General features: G+C 45.5%; 1 protein-coding gene across 36 annotated transcripts in view; it reads left to right on the top strand.

Annotated features, from left to right (window-relative positions):
* Positions 1 to 23,453, top strand: part of LOC146358556 (uncharacterized) — a 271,819-nt gene that overhangs the window by 73,387 nt on the left and 174,979 nt on the right. For 31 of the 36 annotated variants that reach the window (XR_014784921.1, XR_014784897.1, XR_014784893.1 and 28 more), the window contains one exon: positions 12,896 to 13,022. The exons of the other annotated variants lie outside the window; for them this stretch is intronic. Coding sequence is in view for 6 of the 31 variants with exons in the window: in XM_084814282.1 (XP_084670408.1) it covers positions 12,896 to 13,022 (127 nt within the window). In the remaining 25 variants the exon portion in view is untranslated. The remainder of the gene's footprint in view (positions 1 to 12,895; positions 13,023 to 23,453) is intronic. 36 annotated transcript variants of the gene reach the window in all.

Below are 23,453 nucleotides of genomic sequence, written 5' to 3'. Positions count from 1 at the left end.
CTGGGTGGAATAAAGAAGAGAGAAAGAACAGAATAGAGGAGGGAAGAAGAAAAAGAAGAATGGTGATTGGAAATGCATGGGGGAGAGTAGAGGGAATTTCCTAAGCCAAGTAGGGCTCCTTTCAGAGAGGTAGTACTTCAGAGGAATTTAGGAGGCTGTGGAGGGTTTGTAAGGATTGCACGTACTTAAATTAACTTTAAGAGGTGAGGTGGCTGAGGGCTTTTTCTAGATTTTTTTTAAAACTGTAGAACCTATTTAAAAGCCTCAGCAGTTCCTTGAACATGATGCCACATAGACCTAACCCTCCCTTTGGAATAATTTGAGACCTACAGCTATTTTGGAGAAATTAAAGTGGAGAGTTTGTGGAGAGGCTGATCAGATCCTTTGCTGTACTGAAGTTACTAAGTTTCTGCAGAAGGCAAAGGTTCCAGTTTGGGGTAGTGAAATCAGATGATGTGTGAAATACCAGTATTTCACATGGAGCTCTTTCTTCCCTTCCTTCTCCCTCTTCAAAATTTCATTGCAAGCAAGCTCCCAACAGTGGGCATGTAAGAGCAGAAAAGTAGGGGGAGAGAGGTTTTTTTGCACCTCAAACAAACAAACAAACAAACAACCTTCACTAGAGATTAGGGATAGTGACTTCCTAATTATCACCTTAAACACCTTCTGGTTAGGATCTCTAATCCCGTGTGGTTTGACAGTTTTTACTTTTTGTTTTAGTCTTTGAGAAAAGGAAACTTTACACATGGCTAGCACAAAAGCCACTGGACCTAACTGCCTGAAATTGGGCAGGTTCAATCAGCTCCATGGGGGCTACCAGGTCTCCAAATTTCATGTATTTATCCTACAAACTATAAAAGGTATGGCCATTTCTGTTTTCCAATGCAAGTCAATGGGAGAATGTAAAAAAATGGCAATTAGGACAGCTCAAAAGATCTGGGGCACAGCTCAAAAAGATTCAGGGCCTGTGGCCAGGTGGGCCTTCTTTAATGGCACCCTTGATTTCAACAGATGACCAAATATTGGATGTAGATAGTCAAAGGGCTGATTATGTTTGCCATATGGATGCCACTGGGGGGAAAAAATGCTTCCATGCCATGTGACAGTCACACTAACTTGGAGACGATTAGATATTTTCAAGACTTATGCCCCACCCATGATAGCATGGAGTGCTATCAAACTGAGGTGTATTCAAGTCCCCCTCTATTTGAGGACTGTAACATTCAAATTGTACCTCAGTGGAATGTTGGCAGTTATTCAGACTTATACAGGAATGTTATTTATTACATCTATGTGCTGCTTTTCCTCCAACAAGCTCAGGGTAGTGTACTTGTTGCCTGTCTCACAACAACCCTGTAAAGAAGGTTAGGCTGAGAAAGAGCAACAGGCCCAAGGTCCCCCAGTGAACTTCATGGCTGAGTGGGGATTTGAACCCAAGTCTCCCCAGCCCTAGTCTGACATTCTAACCGCTACACCACACTGTCTCTCATGTCACAGAGGGAGCAATCCTATGTGGATTGACAGTCACCTTCAAGCCTGTCCAGTGCAGGGCTGGAGGAGTGGTGAGGAGCAGATCTCCTCCCTGCTCCCCCTGCCCTGCTTTTGTGGCGAGACTTGGGTCGATTTCGGCTGTCTAGCCACAGAACCTTGGAGGTGGCCGGATGACACACAGGGTGTGTTATACCGGCACTTCCGGCCTCCCCACCCTGGCCACGCCCTATTTTCCCCGCTCCACGCTGCTCTTCTGAGCGTGGAGTGCGGGGCCGATCCACGCTGCCTATAAGGCGGCGCGGGAGGGGGTGGAGGTCAGTTCTCTGAGAACTGACCTCAGAGTGCGGGCTCCAAAGTCGGATCCCAGGAACCAACCTATTCTATGGCCGTCTAGCTGCTGACTAGCGGCCATAGGATTGCGCCCTTAATTGCATACAGTTCTTAACTATAAATACAGTTTTGAATGGTGGATCTACACATTGTGAGGGAAACAGGGTTCCTACCCACATATTTTCCTTGTAACAGTAATGCAGGGGCTGGCATTTGAAGGGGAGAGTCCAGGAGCGGGTGGGGTGCTTAACCCTTCTGCCCACCCCTCTGATTCTCCCTTATAAATGCTCCCCTCTCTCAGTAGGAAGTAAGCACGGCTGGAGGAAAACAGCCTCAGTGTGACATTTGCAGGGGAGAATTGGTGTGTGCAGGAGGGATTAAGCACCCTTCCAACGGACGATTCTCACTTCCTAGTCGTCCCCCCCGCGCCGCGCAGCCTCACGTTAGCTTTAGTGTCAAATGTGAATATGGGACCACATGCTATCTGCAAGCTTCTCTACATGTGGCTGTTAATCACTAAATCTACTTTTGGTTTCATCACAGCATTGAGATCCAAGCTCTACAAAAGAGCTTTTCCTTTCCTGCTTTTCCACTATGAAACCTCTAGGTGCCACTGTGGTATAGTAGAATAGCTCAAATGCAGAGGGAGAAACAGCACCATTTTCCCTGGTGTAAAAAAAATAACCCATTTTCCCTGTTCTAAAGAAACCCGGGAAAGTGCTCTGAAAAAACAGAAGTGAAACTGGAGGATCATGTCATCGTCTAAAGAGCCCGTAAACAACCATGAGTAGAGAATCACGAGCGCACAACGAATGCCTTGTGTAGAAAAGCTCCGAGAGAACGTGGATTTGTCTGCCTGTTTGGAAGACTGTTTTGGAGCTCTACCATATGGATAATGTGTGACTAGAGCTAGATATCAAGGTGTTTGGAATCAAGCTGGTCTCACAGACAACAAATTTGGGCTCTGAGCAATAATATTGTAGGATTGGAAAGATTGCAACTATGAACTTAACATTTAAATTTAAGCCAACTAGTTTGCCCAATAAATCCTTTATTCTACCTGTCTTTGGAAGACCAAACATGTGATGATTCTTGTTCCATCTCTCCCTCCCTCTCTCTCTCCCTCCCTCTCTCTCTCTCTCTCTCTCAATCGTTCAATCTCTCTTTTCAACTTTTTCTCTGGAGATGATTTGAACAGGGTATTTAGCCTATTCATTTCCAAGCAAGTTCCAAAGGTCAGTCATGTGAATCAGCCATTAGCACATGTTCCTAAATGAGAGAAATGTTCATGTATGGTTGGATATTAACGGGATAGCATGGCATTCTTTTCATAATGGAGAATCTTTTGCAGAAATGGCAACTATTGGAGACTTTTGTGAGCTGGATCTATGTGATATCATTGAAGACTATGGAAACTTGGGGTACTTCCATATGAACGGCATCTAACACTGCCAGTCAAAAGGCCTTGTGCAGCTATTCCATCTTTCCCTCCTGAATGGATTTTCTGTAGTAAAGAAAAAAGAAGAAGCAGTGGGAAAACATGGGAGGGTTCATGGGCTAGTCCATGAAGTCACGAAGAGTCAGAAGCGACTGACCGAATAAACAACAACAACAAGTGGGAAAACATGGGAGTAGGGATGTACGAAAGTCACTTACCTTATGATGAAATTAATTTGCGGTGGGGGGGAGGCGCTCTGTCCCTCCCCCCGAAATTCTGGCCGGGGGGGAGGTGCCCCATCCCTCCCGCCGCGAATCCTGGCCGGCCGGGTCTGCAAATGGTGCCGGCTGTAGGCGCCGCCGTTTGCGTCCTTGCAGTCAGCCGTGATAGGCTACGTAAATCTTTACGTAGCCTATCACTTTTTTTTTTTTTTTACTGGAAATGGCGGCAGCGGCAGCCGTTCGGAAGACCGGCTGCCGCCGCCACCGCCGAACCGCTACCGAACCGCCGCCGCCAGGGAGATTCGCCCAAGGTAAGTCCCATCCCTGGGGGATGGTGGGGGGGTGGCAGACCGTTTCGCCACCGATTTCAGGGGGCCGAATGCGCTGGCATTCGGCCTCCCTGAGATTCGTGGCAAAATTCTCTGACATCCCTACATGGGAGGGTTCCAAATGGAAGATGACAGTGTCTGGAGGAAAACCCGTAAAATTCCGTGAATGAGGCAGGTTGATGGCACAATAAAAGCCTCACCTAGAAGCACCCCTAGTAAACACATAGAAATATGATTTTTTTTCCCCAGTGGCTATTTTCCCCCTGTAGATGAGAAGGTCAGTCACTCTGAGAATGGCAATAAGCCAATACAGTAGTTTTAGCTAACAGGCATGCAATTCACTACCAATGCATTGGTGATGATGGCTGCCAACTTGGATGCCTTTAAAACGGGATTAGACAAATTCATGGAGAATAAGGCTTTTGGTGGCTACCAGTCATAATGACTAGGTATTGGGCTCCTTTACACTGAGCTTTTATCCTGCTATTGAGATTGCTCCTTCATGGAAGTTTGTGGGCTCTTTACATAATGTCATTATCCTCCAGGGTGTCTCCTGCACTAAATGCCCTTTGTTCCGTTTTTAAATAGATTGTAGATAATGAGCTATCAAATTACCCCATTGTGTTCCACTTCAGTTTCCTCCATGCAAAGAGTTAAAGCGTCAAGAAGAGGAGAGAGATCAATGAAAAATAATGGAAGACTCAGATACGGGAGAAGGAGGGGGAAGGGGAGGGGGAAAGGAAGCGCATGTAAAGGGAGTCCTTCGTGATCCTGCATTAAAACGGAAGCAGAAAGCCCCATTTTAAATATGGGATTTTAGGCTGGTGTAGATGCTCATTATCCCTAGTATCAGAGGCAGCATGCGTCTGTGTACCAGTTGCTGGGGAACTTGAGCTGGAGGGTGCTGATGCATTTGTGTCCCATGTGTGGGCTTCCCACAGGCAGCTGTTTGGTTGGCCACTGTGTGGGCAGAGTGCTGGACTAGATGGACCCTTTGTCTGATCCATCAGGGCTCTTCTTATGTTCTTAACGTTCTCTACTCTCACAGCACTGGTTAAATTTGGATTTGGGTGTTGGACGATATCCTCACCTCTGTGCACATTTCTTTGTCCATCTGGCACCCCCCAAAAAACAAATGAGGTATACTGCAGAAATTTGCTGGATGTGTGTTTTGGGGATAGCAGCCTTACAACAATGCCTTTTGTGGTTGGACTGTTTGGAGAGAGAGAGGGAGAGAGAGAGAGAGAGAGAGAGAGAGAGAAGAGCTGGGGAGCTGCAGTGTGATGAAACAAGGCCATAAGTCAATGGTCCTGGGGACAAGCCATGCTTATCGGTGTTTGTGGTGATGTAAAGGAAAGACCCAGATGCCTCTTCATTGCTGGGCAGAAAACAAACAGGAATGTTTTCAATGGAAAGGATAACCTTGTTGAAAAAGTTGGAAGTGCCTGAGAATGTGTAGACTTTGAACCAGCATTCGATAGTACAGAGTGCTGAAACCTACGAATGTCAGCCCATATTCTACACATAGTATTACAGTCGCTATTATGGCACAGTTGCTGTTTATTCCTTCTTAACAGTTAACACTTCCACCTTCCTAAAGTGAGCGGAATGAATGAGAGAAAGTTCATGGGTAAAGCCGTGTCTTGAAAGTACAATTAGGCCTGCTGTGGTGGGAGAAGCCATTTGTTGCCAGATGTTTGATCGGAACAGGAGAAGGCCACAGGAATGCAGGAACAAAAACGCCTTGGAGAGCATGAAGGAAGACGGTAGCTGATGGAAAATATCTCCATGGCAGACCCTGCAGGGCTCCTGCCAGTCAAGAGTAGACAGTGGTGGCCTAGATAGACAAATAGCCCAATGTGGTATAAGGCAGCTAGATCAACAGCTTTGTGGAGGCAGGTTAAGAAGATGCCTACCCAAAGCTGGTAGCTGATGCACCAAGAAGGCTTGAGCCATATTACAGAGCTTCCAAGCCTGGGAGAGTGAAGTGTCCTGTGCCCTCCCTTGTCCTGGACACACCTATGCTAGTTGTGTGGAAGCAGCTTGGGGAGCTGGGCACTGCAGACAGACCCAGTTTGGTCCACTTATGGAAGCTAATTACGGACCTCCCACACCAGGTAATAGCTGGCATGCTGCAGAACATGTATGCCCAGCTCAGGGTTGATGGCAAAGGAGTATAGGGAGAAGTGGAAAATGTCCACTGAGCTCTTTGGAAAAAATTTTCTGTACCTGGAAGGCTGGATTGTGGCCACTGCATTTCACTCCTTTGTAGCCACGAGCCCCCAGCTGAAGAAAATGGGAGAAAGGATACTAGGATGTATTTTTGAAAAATGATGGCCATGCCACCGGGGCACACACTGTGGGAGGAGGCATGTGGTGGGTGAAACAAATGTAGGGATGTACGAAAGTCACTTACCTGTTTGCGGATTATGTTGATGGTGGGGGGGAGGCGCTCCATCCCTCCCCCAGGAATCCTGGCCGGCCGGCTCCGCTCCGCAGGGATTCTGCGGAGCCGCTGGCCGGCTCCGCCAGCAGCTGGACATCCGGTCCCTGCAGTCAGCCTGATAGACTACGTAAATGTTTACATAGCCTATCATGTCTGACTTTAAAAAACAACAACAACAACATGCGTACGCAAATGGCAGCGGCCACGGCCACCGCCATTTGTGTTCCTTATTTTGGCATGTCTTAATCTACGTCAAGATTTACGTAGACTAAGACGTGCCAAAATAAGGAACGCAAATGGCGGCGGCCGTAGCTGCCGCCATTTGCGTACGCGCGGTTTTTGTTTTTTTTAAAGTCAGACGTGATAGGCTACGTAAACATTTACGTAGCCTATCACGGTGTTTTTTTTTTTAAACCTAGCCATGATAGGCTATGTAAATCTTTACGTAGCCTATCACGTCTTTTTTTTTCTTTTAACTGGAAATGGCAGTGGCGGCAGCCGGTCAGAAGACCAGCTGCCGCAGCCGCCGCCACCAAGCCGCCGCCGGAGCCACCGCCAGAGCCGCCGCCGCCTGGAAGATCCGCCCCAGGTAAGTCTCGTCCCAGGGGTGGGGGGGCAGGCCATTCCGCCACCGATTTCGGGGGGCCGAATGCACTGGCATTCGGCCTCCCCGAGATCTGTGGCGGAATTCTCTGACATCCCTAAACAAATGCAGATCTACAGATTAGGCAGGCGTCAGCACTTCTGTGGCTTTGATGCATACTGAAAACCTACTTTTCCCAATAAGCATTCCCAGGAAGGTAATATTATCTTCTGTATACAGTAATAATATACAGTATTTAATTATCATCTTATACTGTATTTTTGTAGATTACTTAGAAATTTCTATTAATGTTAGCCAGGGTAGGCAACGTGATACCCATGGACTCCAATGCACCCCTGTACCCCTTTCTTGGCACTTGCCAAGGATCCGTACCCCCCACTCCCACTTAAAAAAAAAAAAAAATAACACATTTTCTTACCATCAACTGGGATTGCTGTGAAGGAGGTTTCTTTTGCTGCTGAAATCTGTGGGTTCAAAGGAGTTGTTTGTTGTGTTGGGGCTCAGACTCCACCTATGTCTTGTACTCAGTATTTTGGATGGGTTCCTTGTCCTTTGCCATGTCTCCCATGGCAGCCATTTTGTGGTGGCGCCCACAAAAGTTTCTCAAGTTGCCAAATTTGCCCATGACTCCAAAAATTTGCCCCCTGATATAAGCGATTTATAGATATCATGAAATAAATAAATAAATGTGGGTGAGTGAGTCAATTTCCCTGAGAACAGCAATTGGTCTTGTACTGTGGTTAATCCAGCACCTTGGCAGTAGGGATGTATGAAAGTCACTTACCTTTTCAACGGGGTGATTCGTGGTGAGGGGGAGGCGCTCTGCACCTCCCCCCGAAATCCTGATCCGGCTGGCTCCACTCTGCAGAGATTCCGCGGAGCCGCCGGCCGGGGTCGCCTGCAGCCGGACATCCGGCCACTGGGCAGGCTTCCGGACCCCCCCCCCCCGCGTACGCAAATGGTGACGGCTATGGTGGCCACTATTTGCATTCTGTTTTTTTCGCCGTTTTAGCCTATGTTAATATTTACGTAAGCTATTGCGGCAAAAAAAAAAAGGAACGCAAATAGCGCCCACTATGCTATTTGCATTCTGTTTTTTTCGCCGTTTTAGCCTATGTTAATATTTACGTAAGCTATTGCGGCAAAAAAAAAAGGAACGCAAATAGCGCCCACTATGCTATTTGCATTCCCCTTTTTTTCGCCGTAATAGCTTATGTAAATATTTACGTAGGCTAAAACAGCGAAAAAAAGGGAACGCAAATGGCAGCAGCTGTAGCCACCGCCATTTGCCTGCACAGTTTTTGTTGTTGTTGTTGCCGTGATAGGCTACGTAAGTATTTACGTAGCCTATCACGGCAGAGGCAGCTACGCAAATGGCATGGTGGCTGCCATTTGCGTGGTTGCCTTTGCCGTGATAGGCTACGTAAATACTTACGTAGCCTATCACGGCAGCCTGGCCGGATGCAAATGACTATGGCGGCTGCCATTTGAGTCCGCAGCAGCCGGCCAAGAGGCCAGATGCCGCCGGCAGAGCCGCCGCCAGCGGAACATCCACCCCAGGTAAGCTTTGTCCCGGGGGGGATTTCGCGGGGGGGCAGGGGGGAAGCTGTCCCGCCACAGGTTTCGGGGGGCTGAATGCCAGTGCATTCGGCCTCACTGAAATCCATGGCAGAATTCTCCGCCATCCCTACTTGGCAGATAGCCTTACATTAGCATGATGCTGAACAGAGAACCTTGATAACTTCAGTACTTATTGTTATATCTTCCTTCCTGCTGTGGTTTCTGTTTACAAGTCTTCCTTGCTATGGTAGAACAACCAAGTTCAATTAGGGAACGCTTATGCATTTCGTTTAATAATTATTGATGCACTAGTACAATCAAATTGGATGCATCTTTGATGGGTAGTATAAATGAGATTAGAAGAATTTTAAGAATTGGGATCCCCCCCCATTTTTGAAAATGCTTGTTTTAATGCTTTAATTCATGGCTTTGGGTATGACTTCATGGAAAAGTGGTATAAACATTTGATAACTTATTATACTTGGCAACGCTGTAATTAATGGTGAGTTTGCAAATCATAATTCATAGTAGATGACTCTGTAGTTCATACTTTTGCAGTGTAATTTTTGAATTAATACCTTTGTGAATTAATATAAATGCTTAAAGAGACTCAGAGACCCGGTTCGCATGTAACTGTGGTAAATTGTGGGGTAATTTGCCAGGGTTGTGTGCTGCCACCATTTTAATTAGGCCGATTGTTGGTTATTTTGTGATGTGCAAACCTGGACACGATGGGTTAATTGTGGATTAAACAACCCACAGTTAACCATCAATTAGTTCTTAGGTTAACTGTGGGTTGTTTAACCCACAATTAACCCACAGTGTTTGGGGTTGCATGTCACGATATAACCTCTGATTGGGCCAACTGGAGTCTGCCAAAATGGCAGCAGCCTGCGGGGACACACAGCCTGTCAAAGCGTGGGTTAATTAACCCACAATTTGCTGCTGTTATGTTTGAATGGGCCCAGAGAATTTTGTATTCGATGGATACAAATCAGAGGTTTTAATGCTGACACCATTTTGTCCCCAGCGATTTCACTGGTAGTCCCTTGGAAGATAGAATTTAAAGATATATCTCTATATATCAAGGCTGTGAACATGATGAGAAATCCAGGGGATGAATGGCTGCTGCAGGTTCATGTCTCCCACCCAGTTCATTGGCTGCTGTCTGCAGGGGCCAGAGAAATGCTGAATGTCAAGAAACCACACTGGATGATCCTCTTACTAGACCAGCTTCCCCAAACTGGCACCCCCCAGATGTGGTAGACTACAACTCCCATTATCCCCAGCCAGTCATGCTGGCTGAGGATGATGGGCAGTTGTAGTCCACCACATCTGGAGGGTGTCAGGTTGGGGAAGGCTGTGCTAGACATTCTGAGGAGATGCCTGGGGAGAGATGTGTTGGTGGCAGCCATGCCTGCTCTGCCCTGTTTAATGAGGCCCTGAGATCCTCCGTCGAGATCAAGCACAGCATCTGTTCATGTCAATAGGACACGAAGTTGAATCCTGATCAAGATGGCGGCTCTGTGTGTAGCCAGTTCACATGTCCAGGAATGTGGTAGACGGCCTGTCCTGGATGGGGTAGTTCTCCCCCTGATGGAGCAGTGACAAAATCTGGGAGCAGTCATTGATCCAAAGGTGTCACAGGGGGCCCAGGGGGCTTCAGTGGCAAGGAGTATGTAGTTGTGGCCAGCTGTGGCTAGTTCACCAGCTACAGCCATTCCTGGACTGGGATATCTGGGCAACAGGAGTCCATGCTTGGATAACATCCTGACTGGACTATTGCAATGCTCCCTCTGTGGGCTTCCCCTTGCAGATGGTCTGGAAGCTGCAGCTGGTGCAGAATGCTGCCGCCTCTGAGTACTAGTGTGTAAAGCCCCAAATGCTTCAAGACCCAGGTATTTGAAGGTTCGCCTTCCCCTAATGTTTTGCTTTGTGATGGCAGCATTGGCTGTGGTTGCTGTGCCCAGGGCTGCTGGTGGGTGCAGCCAGGTCCGGCTCCAGGTTTTTGAGGGCCCTCTCTCAGTGAGCTTGCCTTCTCACTGCCATTGTCACCAGCTGCTCTTCCTCCTCATCCTCTTTCTCATAATTGCTATCACTTGCTTACTTGACAGGCAGAGAGAGCTAGGGAGCAAGGAGCATCTGTTGCTTTCCCTTCTCACTTCCGCTGCTGTCTGGGCCAGAGCAAAAGGTGGGTGGACAAGTAGGTTGCAATGGTGAGGAGGAGGAACAAGTCCAGGGGCTTTTGTCAGTGGGCCCCTCCTGGGGTGTGGGCCCTCAGCAGGTGCCCAACTATGCCAACCCTTGATGCCAGCCCTGTTTGGAGGGGCTGCATTGGCCACTTTGCACCCCTCCCCACTACCACTGAAAATGGCCGCTGCCTCCAACGATTCTGCTGAGAAACAAGGCATACAGAGAGCACGTCCCTTGTTTCCCAGAAGAATTGGGCTACTGGAAACTCCATTCTGCTGGGAAACAAGGTGCGTTGTCCCCGCACACCTTCTTTCCTAGCAGAATTGCTTGGACTTTGTGGGTGGCCGTGGCAGCAGGGGTGATGGCAGGGACTGGGTGGGGGCCACACAGATGACCACTGTGAGCTGCATGCGGCTTATGGGCCATGTGTTTCCCACCCCTGGGCTAAATGGACAGGGAGCTTTTCTATGCAAGGCATTTATTGTGCGCTCATCATTCCTTGATGAGTGCACAATAAATGCCTTGCATAGAAAAACCTTTTTGTCCTACTTGTGTAATTGTTTTATTCTGCTATAGCACAGCACAGCCTAGAGGTTATCTAGCAGAAAAGCAGGAAAAGAAAAACTGTGTAGAGCTCAGATCTCAATTCTGCAACAAAAATGAAAGAAGATTCAGCATATTAACAGCCTCATGTGGAGAAGCTGAAATAGTCTGACCTGGTACAAGGCAGTTTCCCATATTCCAAATTTGAAAGAATTCTTATTTGTTTAAATCCAAATTATACTATTTGAAAATGAATACTAAGTACATAAGAAGAGCCACGCTGGATCAGACCAAGGGTCCATCCATTCTGTTCACACAGCTGTTGATGGGAAAGCCACAAGCAGGACAGGAGTGCAACAGCAGCACCCCGCCCATGTTCCCCAGCAACTGGAATACATAGACTTAGTGCATCTGATACTGGAGGTAGCACAGAGCCATCAGGACTAGTAGCATTAATAGCCTTTTAATTTTGCATGCACTCGCACCTGAAATTAGATTAGTTGCAAAGGGGAAGGGCGGGGTCTGTTTACCCAGAGAAGAGCAGCTGAGCCCCAGATCTGCTCAGATAAGTAAAATGAGCCATGTGCTACATAAGCGTGGAATTATAAGCGTGGAATTAGAGCCATTCTCTAGCTCTGTTTTGCTTGCCTTCTTGGTTTTTTTAAAAAAATAAACTGACAGCTAGATAGTTCTAAAGATCATGGCCCATGGACGGAGGAAGATATTCTTTCACACAAAGGACATCATAAATACGACAGGTTCCTTGTATTCATTTTGCCTGGGTGCTTGAGGACCAGATGCTGAAGGAGGGCAGAGAGGTTTCTTGGCAGAGGCCTAGCTCTATGAAGGAGAAAAATGCTTTGCGGAGAATGATGAAGCGTTAGCCTCTCAAAGTTTGGAATCATTTTGGCAATTTACAGTCGACACGTGACTGACGATAATTAGAGGGTATGTCTTTTACGTTCTAAATGAAATCAGTTACTGAAGAGGTGCCTGAGCTATTCATACTGCAAACAACGACTAGCCAAAAGAAGCGTAACAAAAAAGAACAGAAATGATGGCCAGTTTAGGGATTGCCTGAAGAAGACCATAAATGGGCATCTTGTGCGTTGGAATTGTATGGCCTCAAGGTCTACCAGCTTGCTGAAATAAATGATCAAGCTGGAAGAAAAGGTTTTGTGGAAGATAATGATGGGTGAGAATCCAGAAAGGGATCCACAGTCCTCTTCTTTCTTTTTTAAATCACTTCTGCCACCAACATTGAATTAAGTTTCAGCTGCAATCCAGTTGGCTTTTGTAGATAGAGTGGAAGAAAGGGTGCCATTTTCTCCTTTGTCTCAGGCAGCAAGGTTTGGGCTGACCCTGGACAGACGTACCAGGTACCCATCTGGGCCAGAGCTGTTCCCAACTCTTCCTCTTATCAGGGTGCTTTTGGATGTATTGATTGTCCAAACCTTGTCCCCTTCATGCCATTAGCAGGGGACAGGATCATGCCCTTAATCCTTAGCTATTCAGCTGTGTGGGCGAACTTGCCAAGCATGGCTGAAGAACAAGCTCAGCATGAATGAGCCCTTATTAAGGCATTCATAAATGTTAAGAAGCAGTTCTTTTATCACTATCCATGTAATAGAACTGTCGATAGAAATTCACTGTGGAAATATAATAGAAAAATCTATAACGGTTGCTGTGTAGTAAGGAAATGTTAGAGTTAATCCATTGCCATCTGTCTTTATTTTCTAGTCTGCTTGGTTGAACACCACAAATATGAGCTTGACAGATGTTCGCAAAAGTTGGATGGAATTCAAGCAACAATGGTTGCAGAGGATAAAAGCGTGGAGGTTTTTGGCTCGAGTCTGCAAGACGCTGGGTATGGATGCAGGGATGGAAATAAGAACTTGGATGCAACCCTTGATTGACACAGCTCAAATCAAATTGATGAGCTGGAAAACCAGCTCAAATTGAGTCATATATGGTGGGTGGAGGGAACATGAAAACGTAGTAACTTGAGAGCCCTGGTTTTTTTTTGCAGTTATGAAGGTGCTGAAAGATGGGCAAGTCATTCCTTGCTTTCAAGTGAGCTGTGGGTCTTTTTGCTGTAGGGTTGGAGAGTTAAGTAACATCTGGTGAGGTACTTGTGTAGTTGGCAACTATTAGAATGGAGGAGGAACTGTTAGAATTAAAGACATGGGTTGTGGGGAGGCGGTTGTTTGTGAAAATCTGCTTTCAGTATTTCTGTACTAAATTTATATAGGCCAAAAATGTAATGCACACCAGTGTAGCCTACAAACCTTGCATCTCACCAGTATTTCTTCCTGGTGAGAGATGCAGACTTTAAGATTGTCTGAACAGAGAAAGGCACTTTGGGAAATTTCTGAAAATACCCACCTTTGCTTCCCTTCTGATTTTTCTCATAACGTGTTTAATGGGATCCGTAGGAAAGAGGATCAATATCATACCCATGGACATCAATGCATGTGATCCTGTTTGTGGGGTTTAAACTTCTTTAAGGTCATAATCCTATGCATGTTCAGACAGGAAAAAGTCTTACACCTCCCAGCATTTCCCAGCTGGCTCAAATTGAGACATATATTCTGGGTGGAGGGAACATGAAAATGTAGTAACTTGAGAGCCCTGTTGCACCAACAGCGAAATAAGCAAAATATTCCAAAGTAATTCTTCCAGAATATATCTGATCATTTTCCCATGTGAAGTCAGCCTAAGTGATCATAAAAACCACTTAGCTATTGTACTGTCTTTGGAAGGTTTTTTTCTTCTTCTTGCTTTCTTTCTAAATCCTATTTGCAACATTCTGGAAGCCTAGCAAGGTGAAGAACATCCTTCCCACACTCCCCATCAAACAGCCTCTATGAATGCTGCCATCTGAAGTTCTGTAAAACTGGCCAAAATAGCCAGCTGTCGGGCATTCATCAAATCTAGGACCCTACCACATCTAAATCAGTTCTGCCACAAGAGTTTTATTGCTGATTGATGAGTGGGCAGAAGCAAATGTAACTATTTTTTTTTAAAAAAAACTTTAAAGCAATAATAAATGTGATACCAACTTTTTATCTTAGCAAGTCTATGGGCATCTCTACACCAGCCTAAAATCCTGCATTTAAAGCAGGGCTTTCTGCTTCCATTTTAAATGCAGGATCACGACGACTCCCTTTTTCACGTGCTTCCTTTCCCCTCACCACTTCCCCCTCCTTCTCCCCGTATCCGAGTCTTCCATTATCTTTCATTGATCTCGCTCCTCTTCTTGCCGCTTTTCGTCTTTTCACGGAGGGAACTCAGGCGGAACACAACAGGGTAATTTGATAGCTCATTATCTGCGATCTATTTAAAAACGGACCAGAGGGCATTTCATGCAGGAGACGCCTTGAATGATCACGGCATCATGTAAAGAGCCCGCAAACTTCCGTGAAGGAACCATCTCAATCGCAGGATAAAAGCTCTGTGTGAAGAAAGCCAAGAAAGCTGTTTATTGTTTGTACCTACTCTTCTGCTGATCAGGCACTCAGTGTGAGCTCACAACATTAGAAACAAATACACGTATACCTACCAAAATAAAAAAAAATACATTAAAAAAAAAGACAAACACATTTTTATTCAAGCAGGTCTTTGGCATTTAAGCAGGTCTGTTGGGTTGGATACTGTTTTTATTCTGTTGTTGTCATGCTTTTTAACTGCGTTTTTAATGTATTTGTTTTATTATTGTTTTAACCATGTTTTAATTTTTTTTAATTCCTATGATTGTTAGCTGCCTTTAGTATCATTTTCTTGGTGGAATGACAAGGTACAAATCAAATCAAATCAATCAATAATAAAACACTACTATACATAAACTACAAGCTGTAGTCTAAACAATAATACAAAAAGTGGCAGCGGTAAAACTTTGAACATTAAAAGCTTTCCCCCATTCCTTAGGTTTTGCCCTTGAAATCTCATGATATCTTCCCCTACATTATTTTTATCTATTTATTAACTTTATATCCTGCCTTTCCACCAAAAATGGCACTCAAGGTGGTGAATAATAATAAAATACAGATTAAAAACAAAGTCTTAACTAAAATAGAATGTAAAACCAAATCAATCAAAAGCATAATTAAAAATACAACAATAAGAGAAATAAACAGCTCCCAAGCACTTAAAACCACCTTCAGCAGCAGATGAGCTTAAATGCCAAAGGCTGGCCTGAATAAAAATATCTGCCTGCCAGCGGAAGAATGACAGAGAGGAAGTCAGTCTAGCTTCCCTTGGAAGGAAGTTCCAGAGCTGTGAGTGGCCACCAAGAAGACCTTCTCTTGGGTTCCCACCAAATGTGCCTTCAGTGGCAACAGGACTGACAGCATTTTTACACTAAATGCATTTTTACACCAAATTACACCAAATTTTACAACAAATGTAAAAATGGTGTAAACCTGCTAAAGCCCTGCAACTTTACTGGTGCTTTCTGGTTCTGTTTTAAATGCAGGATCATGACTGTCTCCCTTTACACACACTTCCCTCCCCCGCTTCCCCCCTCATCTGCGTGTTCTATATGTTCCATTATACAGCCACTAGATGGCGCTGTGGTCTAGCTCCTCTTATTGCGTGACTTCCTCTTTTCACAAGGAAACCACATGCTGTAATTTGATAGCTCATTATCTCTGATCATTTAAAAAATGGAATAAAGGTCATTTATTGCAGGAGACGCCCTGGAGGTTGACAATATCATGTAAAGAACCCACAAACTTCTGTGAGTAACCAATCTCAATCGCAGGATAGAAGCCCCGTGTGGAGAAGCCCTGAGAGAAGGACCTCCCCCAATGATATTAAAACCTGGAGAGGCTCATATGGGAGAAGGCCACCTTTCAGGTAGCCTGGTCCCAAGTCATATAGGGCCCTATAGGTAATAACCAGCACTTTAAATTGTGCCTGGAAACAGACCGGTAGCCAGTGAAGCTGCCGTAACAAGCGAGTCACGTGGTCCCTGTAACTGGCCGTGGTCAACAAGTCTGTCCGCAGCTTTCTGGAGCACCAGCTGAAGTTTCTGAACTCTTTTGAAAGGCAGCGCCACATAAAGCACATTACAGTGGTCCAAATGGGATGTAACTAAGGCCTGTGGCTTGATAGACATCTCTAGGAATGGGCAAGGTTCCTGGGCACCGCTGAAACCTGGGCACCCAGGTTCAGGGCTGAATCCAGACAGAATCTAAAGGAGCAAAGTAATTTCATTAAATTGAATAGGGGAGTGAAAGAGGCTGCTGGGGCAAAAACTGCCGATGGGGGAAAATCCCAGTCACTATAGAGGACCCCCTTGCCCAAAGGGTCCTCTGTAAGGCTCTTGTATCAGCTGTTTTTGCAGGTACAGCTCTCAAAGACAACTTGGCATCAGTGGCAGGCTTGCAAAACCTCCCATGTTCCCTGGCTGCCTTTTTCAGCTTTGTGTGGCCCCGAGATGGTCCCAAGGACATCTCTTGACCACAGGAAGCTGTCATGTTTGGAGGTTAGGGGTGGGAGTGGGGAAGCCAGCAATTGTTCTTTGTGTCCAATTTTAGTCTACATCAGAGAAGAATTCTGAGGTGTGGGCTTTTATGAGCTCTCAAATTTCTTCTCTAATCCCAAGCTTGGAGAAGTTCACCAGCACCCCTACTGCGAACTAATGGCCCTCCACCCTTCCTTGTTCCCATTTTGTTTCCTCCTCCATTGTGACATAGTGCTATAGCTACCACAGGGAATATCAATCACTGCACGATTCTGTGTTTGGCTAGAACAGGGGTGGACAACTTGCGGCCCTGCAGATGTTGTTGGACTGCAAATCCAACATGGGCTATGCTGGCTAGGGCTGATGGGTCCAACAACATCTGGAGGACCACAAATTACCTACCCTTGGACTAGATCATTGCAGCCCACTGGTCTTTTGGGTAGATGGCATGTGTACTGGTAGGAAACAATTTAACAAAGGGCAAGTGGAGGTATTGGTCAGTCTCAGGACCTGAGGGTTGGCTCACTTTGCCTCTTTCCAGCGGAGGCTGCTGGCTCCGTTTTCGGTGGGGCTGGGAATCCATCCTGTGTTTCAGTCTGAACCAGCCAGAACTCTAAAGGAGCTATCCAAGGTGCTGATCCTATTTTGGAGAGAGAGTTGGGCACCTTGGATACCTCCTTTGGCATTCTGGCTGGTTCTGACTGAAACCCAGAGTGGAATCACAACCCCACCAAAATCGGAGCCAGCAGCCTCCACTGCCTGTCTCCCATCAAGGCTGGTGAAGCTACCATAAGTTTTGTGAAGCTATTGATAAGCATGAACCATGAGCACGGATGCTTTACTGTAATCAAAGAGTAGGGCAGGTGCAGGGTTGTGTGTGTGGGCTAGAAGCTGTTCTGTATCAGATCCATTGCTCAAATAAAAGTGCATTAAATCAAGCACTTGCTTTATGTGTGTCGTTTTGGCTGCCATCTATAATATAGGCTATGATTATTAATTCAGCAGGAGAGAGACTGCCAAGGTCACCTTGTGAAGGCTTATAAATACTTCCCTGATGGACAGCCTACCCCACTGAAACAAATAGGATTGTTGTGCTCCTGGAATGTTTTGAACATCTTTTAGCCAAACATGTTATATGCCACAAAGCCCAAACCTACTTATAAAGATCTTGTTAAACTTTTGTGCTGGCAGAATCAGACAGGAAGAGAAGGGTTTTATGTGCCGGAACATAAACATGTGGTTGTGTCTGATCGGTGATTCCTGTGTAGTTTATCTCTGGTAGGGAATATTTGGCAGCTTGCCATTGACCCAGAATCATGGGATGCTTCCAGACAGGGGGCTCCTATACCAATCAAAAGCCATGGTGCAGCTATTCAGTCTTTTCCTCAATTTTTGTTTTTCTTGTGCGAAAAAAGATGGAAGGAGCGGTGGAAAAAAATATGGGAGGGTGCAAACGGAAGACGTTGTTGTCTGGACCCCTTATAAAATTCTGTGCCTGAGGCATACAAGCTTTGTCTGGAAGCACCCATGGTCCAAAGTGACTTCTTGTCTCCAGTGTCTTCAATGCTGACAACCCATCAGCACTGGAGACAAGGTAGAGGAGATATTAGGACTCCTCTCAATGATCCATTGGTGAATATAGACTTCATCATTTGGAAACAGCACAGCAATGCCTTCCAATGAAGTTGGACACAGATGAAATGTTATTGAGCAATCTTTTATGGCATGATAGGTTGGGATAGCAACAGCACATATGAAACCAACTTTGGGATTTTGCAGGAGGGCTCTTGTGGCACACCAACGGCTCTTGTATCTGGTCATCCACCCACAATGCCCCATCATCATTTGGACATTTTGGATCCCCCAATTTTTAATCCTTTGCCTTAGAAAATGGGCAGGAAGAAAAGAGAGAAGGCAATTGGAGACTATCATGATGAACACCTGCTCTTCAAAATTCACCATGATACCACTGATGGCCTGTACACAGTATTAGCGGTGCCTTTTCCACTATATTAAGCCAGGGCCAGATGAAAATATTCAGACTCTGTATGGCCCCAGTTTTCTTCACATGAGGAAGGGATGCCAAAATGGGACTCAAAGGAGAGGATTAGATTTAGGTTCCAGGGAGGTTATGACACCTTCAAATTCTAGAGCAGTAAGGATCTAGTAAACAGCAATGCAAGGAAGACACAGGAAGAGGGAGAAAGAAATGAAGACAGCAGTTCTGATATCTTTTTCTAAATACTCCTAAAGCTATTCAATGCTAAGTTGATGGCATTATAATATACCTGGATAACTAGGATTTCCCGGACTGCTGTGGCTGGTTACAGGAAGTTTAATTGTATATCCTGGATGCTTGCCAGTGTTAAATGTTTTAACCACTGCCAGAAATTCAAGAATGTTTCTTCCTCCTTCCCTTCCCTTCCTCTAAGCATTCTTAAAGAGTTTACATATGCACACACACACACCAAAAAACAGACCAATCGAAAGATAATAAAGTTTGGCCTTAAGAAAGGCCTGATTTATGTATGTTTGGTGCGTCGTTGATACAAGGTTTAGCAATTCATGAATTTTCTCCCAACCCGTTCTTTATATATGTGGCCACCTCCTGTCTCAGAAAAGAAAAGAAAAAGCTGCTAGCAAGCAGAATGAGGTGAAATGGGGTAGACACACATGTTGTGTGGTAGGCAGCACGACAAACATGCAATAGATTTATTCTGCTTATGCATGCCGAAGCAGCACATAAAGTGGCTGCTCCATGAATAACGAAGGGTTAGGCCATACCCTGTTCTCTAAACAAGTTTGCAGATGTTGACAGCAAGGAGAATCCTGAAGAGGACGCAGCCATAGTCCATTTCTGCACTTCAACCAAGCTGGGTTCAACTCCCTCCAGGTTCCTGCTGGAATGGAAGAGGGTAGAAGAGCCAGCCCTCTGCTCTGCAGGATGGCACAGCTCCGAGTGGGGGTATGTTGCCTTGGTCTGTGAGGAAAGGCAGGCTATTAATAGTCCAAACAAACAAAGAAATGTCACCTTCTCAAGGGTCCCCATAAAGCGGAGCACCTGATAGTTTTTTTTTTTTAAGTCACCTTTGGGGTATGTGTGGATGATTGTGGAGTGTGCGATGTGGTCTCTGTAACACAGGCGTGGGCAACACACAGTCCCTGAGCCAAATGCAGCCCCTTCCCCATGGGGAGCTTTGCGCCCCCCACTGGGTGCCCTGCCTGCATGGTGCGGCCCCCCACTGCTGATGTGTTGCCAGTTTCCTAGCAGAATTGCTAGTTCTGCAGAGAAACGGGGCACATGAAGACCGTGTGCCCTCTTTCACTGCAGAATCGTGCTTCCCCCAGCCCGCCCCCTGTTTGGCGAGCTGCGGAGAGCAAAGTTCTATTGGGACTGCAGCCACATGGCCACTTCTGGTTGAGGCTGTAGCAGGGGAGAGGTGTGGCTCACAGAGGGTTCTGGAGGGTCCAGTGCAGCCCCCCAATCCTCCAAAGTTGTCCATGCTAACATCTAACTATGAGAACTGATGCTATGGGAAGCAAAGTGGCTGTATCTCCTCCTGGGCCTGCTGTTAAATGCATGACACCCTGAGATGCATGCCCATCTCTGCCACCCACAACAGTCCAAAGGTCTCCTCCTCCTCCTCCCTGAAACAACTCAGCCCTTTCTCCCTTGCTGCCTCTTTTGTTGTAACTCTTTTTGGGACGCCTCTGTGATGCCACCTCTCTTACTTCCTTTAAGTGCCTCCTCCTCAAAATCCATGTTTTTCCAGGAAGGCTTTCAAACAACCCCCTGGTCTAGCCTTCCCCAGCCTGGTGGTGCCCTCCAGATGTTTTCAACTACCACTCCCATTTACCCCAGCCAGCATGGTCAATGGTTAGGAATTATGGGAGCTGTAATCCCCCCAAACCTGGAATGCATTAGGCTGGGAAGGTTGTCCTAGTCCCAGTACCCTAATGTAACTAAGCTGAAGTATGTGAAATTGAAATAATCACATATTCTTCCCTATTTACCCCCCTGCCTCCATTTCTCTCCCCTTTCTCTGTTGTTTCCCTGTGTCTCTCTTTACATTGTAAGCCCCTCGGGGCAGGGACCTGTCAAACCTGTTGTTTGTAAAGGGTCATGTACGTAGATGGCATCATTGTCATCGTCATCGTCATCATCCCATATCAACTTTAGGATATCATATTAAAAATAGTGCAGAAGAAAGATCCAGTATGCTATGGACTCTGGATTACTGTGGACTCATCTCAGGACATGTGTGGATGAAATAGGCCAGGTGTGCTCTTTCTTGATCCCTTCCCCGAGTTCTGTGCAGATCCTCTCTAAAGCTCAGAGCTGCTCTGTCTCCAGATTATGTCTGAAACTAAATTCGTAGAGTCTTGACTCCAAACAGATAGTGGCTGTAATCCATTGGGACCCCAACATCATTGTGAACTGTGGAAGTGCTCCCTGGGCCTTCCTTGGAGGCAATGGATCATTTGATACAGGAAAGCTCACTTGGTGGCTCTCCTGGACCAAGTGATGTTGGGATTTCATGGTGCAACAGTGCAAAATGCCATGTATTAATCAAAGGTTTGTCGCAGTAACTTATTTCAGGTCACTACATAAAAACAGTAAAAAGTATTTTTCTTGCAATCAAAAATATATAAAATCAGCAACGTTATTGGAAGTAGCATTCTGAAACATAACCAGCTCGGAATTCCACAGTTTTGGTTCCTATAAATATTTGTGGCTCCAAATTTTTGGCAGACTTTGCTCTTGGGCTGTGTTTCTTTCCAAGAAACACAACTCTCCTTTTTTTTGCTGCAAAAACCTCAAGAGAGAGCATTGCATATAATTGCACAGCAGACTGCAAAATGCCCAGTTGATGAGCATGTTGTATTTGTCAGAATGTTAACTAACTAGGAAGTTAAAGGTTTGCCTGGTGAACATTTTGCCAGAAATTAACAGGACCTATCAGGGCTTCCTTTGGTTTTGATCCTTCTGTAGGATGATGTGTTTTCCCTAATAGTGCAGAATCTCTCGTTAAGTTCAGGAAACAGGATATCGGGGTAAGTCACTGAAGCCAATTTATGGGCATAATAAAACAACCCCTATTACCTTTGGCAGCCAAGGCAAGACAGGGTGAAACACAATGTTGTAAAGTTATTATGACAAAAGAATTTAGTATTTACCTGACAAAATCAAGTAAAATACTGCATCTATTGTTGAAACAGCATTTCAGGCATTATGACCTAAAATTAATAGCAGTAGCCTATCATTTATCCTGGGCACAGGGATATTTCAGAGTTCACTCAAAGCTAGAAATGTCTGCTATTAAATCATTACAAACTACAAGGCTTTTTTTTTTTTTTTGGAAGTGTTTCCTAATGTCTGCTCTGTGTCTACTCTTGGCTTCATCAAGCCACTGGTGTTAACAGCTGGGGCGCCCTCCCTATCCTTCCCCCGATCTATTCTGCTTCTAAATTAAAAACAAATTTAGAAGCAGAATAGATGTTTTGTCTGTTGAGAAGGCCTGTTAGTTTGAGGGAAGGCGACTGGCAGTGTACACAACTGTTCTTGACCCTCATAAGCTTAGAATTCATCGGAGTGAGAGGAGGGAAAGAAGGAAGCGAAATACAAAATGGCCAAACATGATTCCCTTTGTGTGCTCATGAAATGGCTTAGATTCTGCACGTACCATGCACAAATCAAACTCTTCCATACACATAGCATGGTAAGAATCACAAAAGTCATTTTAAATCTTATACCAGAAGAAGCAAGAGCAGAAAATGGGTGGGATTCGATGAGGTCCTTCCTCTGATGGAACCAAGAATGGGGTAATTCCCACTCCCCCCCTGCAGCACCCTCCATGCACAACTCAAAATCTGCTCCAGAAAGGGTTGTGGAACCATCTAAAGCAGATTTGGGGAGTGCAGAGGGGCTGTAGGGAGGAGGGTGAAAGTCCTGTTGCATGAGTGGACTTCCACTTGCACAATGCTAGATTCCATCCAATGGCATGAAATTGAATGGCTGCAACTGAGTTGCCATCCATCCATCCATCCATCCATCCATCCACTATCTTATGGAAAGCTGGATGAAAACAAAAGGCAGCAGCCTATTTGTTCTGTGGGGCTGCTTGCAGGTAGTTTATTTTTTCTATAATACAGAGATACTACGGACTAGTGACACACAGATTTTGTTAAATCTGTTCTGTCTGTGTTTCTCAGATTGTCAGGTATCTTTCATTCCATCACCCGCTCATTGATGGAATTGGATTTTTTAAAACTAGAATTTCATACTACTTGCACTAATTGTGCACATGGAGTAATGCACTTTAGTTAATGTGAATAAGCACTAATGCACATCAACTAATGCACATCAGGGGAATTGAGCAAGTGTGCATTAGTGGTAATGCACACTTGTCCTAATGCAAATTAGCACTAATACAAATTAGTACTACCAAAGTGAAAAAGTGGTCTCCAAGTCCGCAGAATCCGTGTGACTAGAAAAAGTTGGTCCGTTGCAGAATCCGCAGGTCATAGAAATCTGAACTCATTTGAATCCATTACGGATTTCTCTGACATCCCTACTATGGACAGATGGGGCTGGGAAATTGGGGGTTGTCATGAAAGAACAGATGTGCAGTTTGAGGGTACTTCTCGATCCAATCTTGTCAGTAAAGGTCCAGCTGACCTTGGTGGCATGGAGTGCCTTTGGCTAGCTTCAGCCTTTCCTAGACAAGGATAATCTGGCTATGGTGATTCATGCCTGATAACCTCCTGGTTGGATTACTGCAATGCATTAGATGGGGGTTGCCCTTGAAGACAACTCAGAAGCTTCAGCTA

This window comes from Heloderma suspectum, chromosome 1, assembly GCF_057233095.1.
Source record: "Heloderma suspectum isolate Gila_16-S chromosome 1, 16-S_ref, whole genome shotgun sequence".
NCBI lineage: Eukaryota > Metazoa > Chordata > Lepidosauria > Squamata > Helodermatidae > Heloderma > Heloderma suspectum.
Note: the sequence above shows the minus strand (reverse complement) of the source record. Positions and strands in the feature narration are given on the sequence as shown.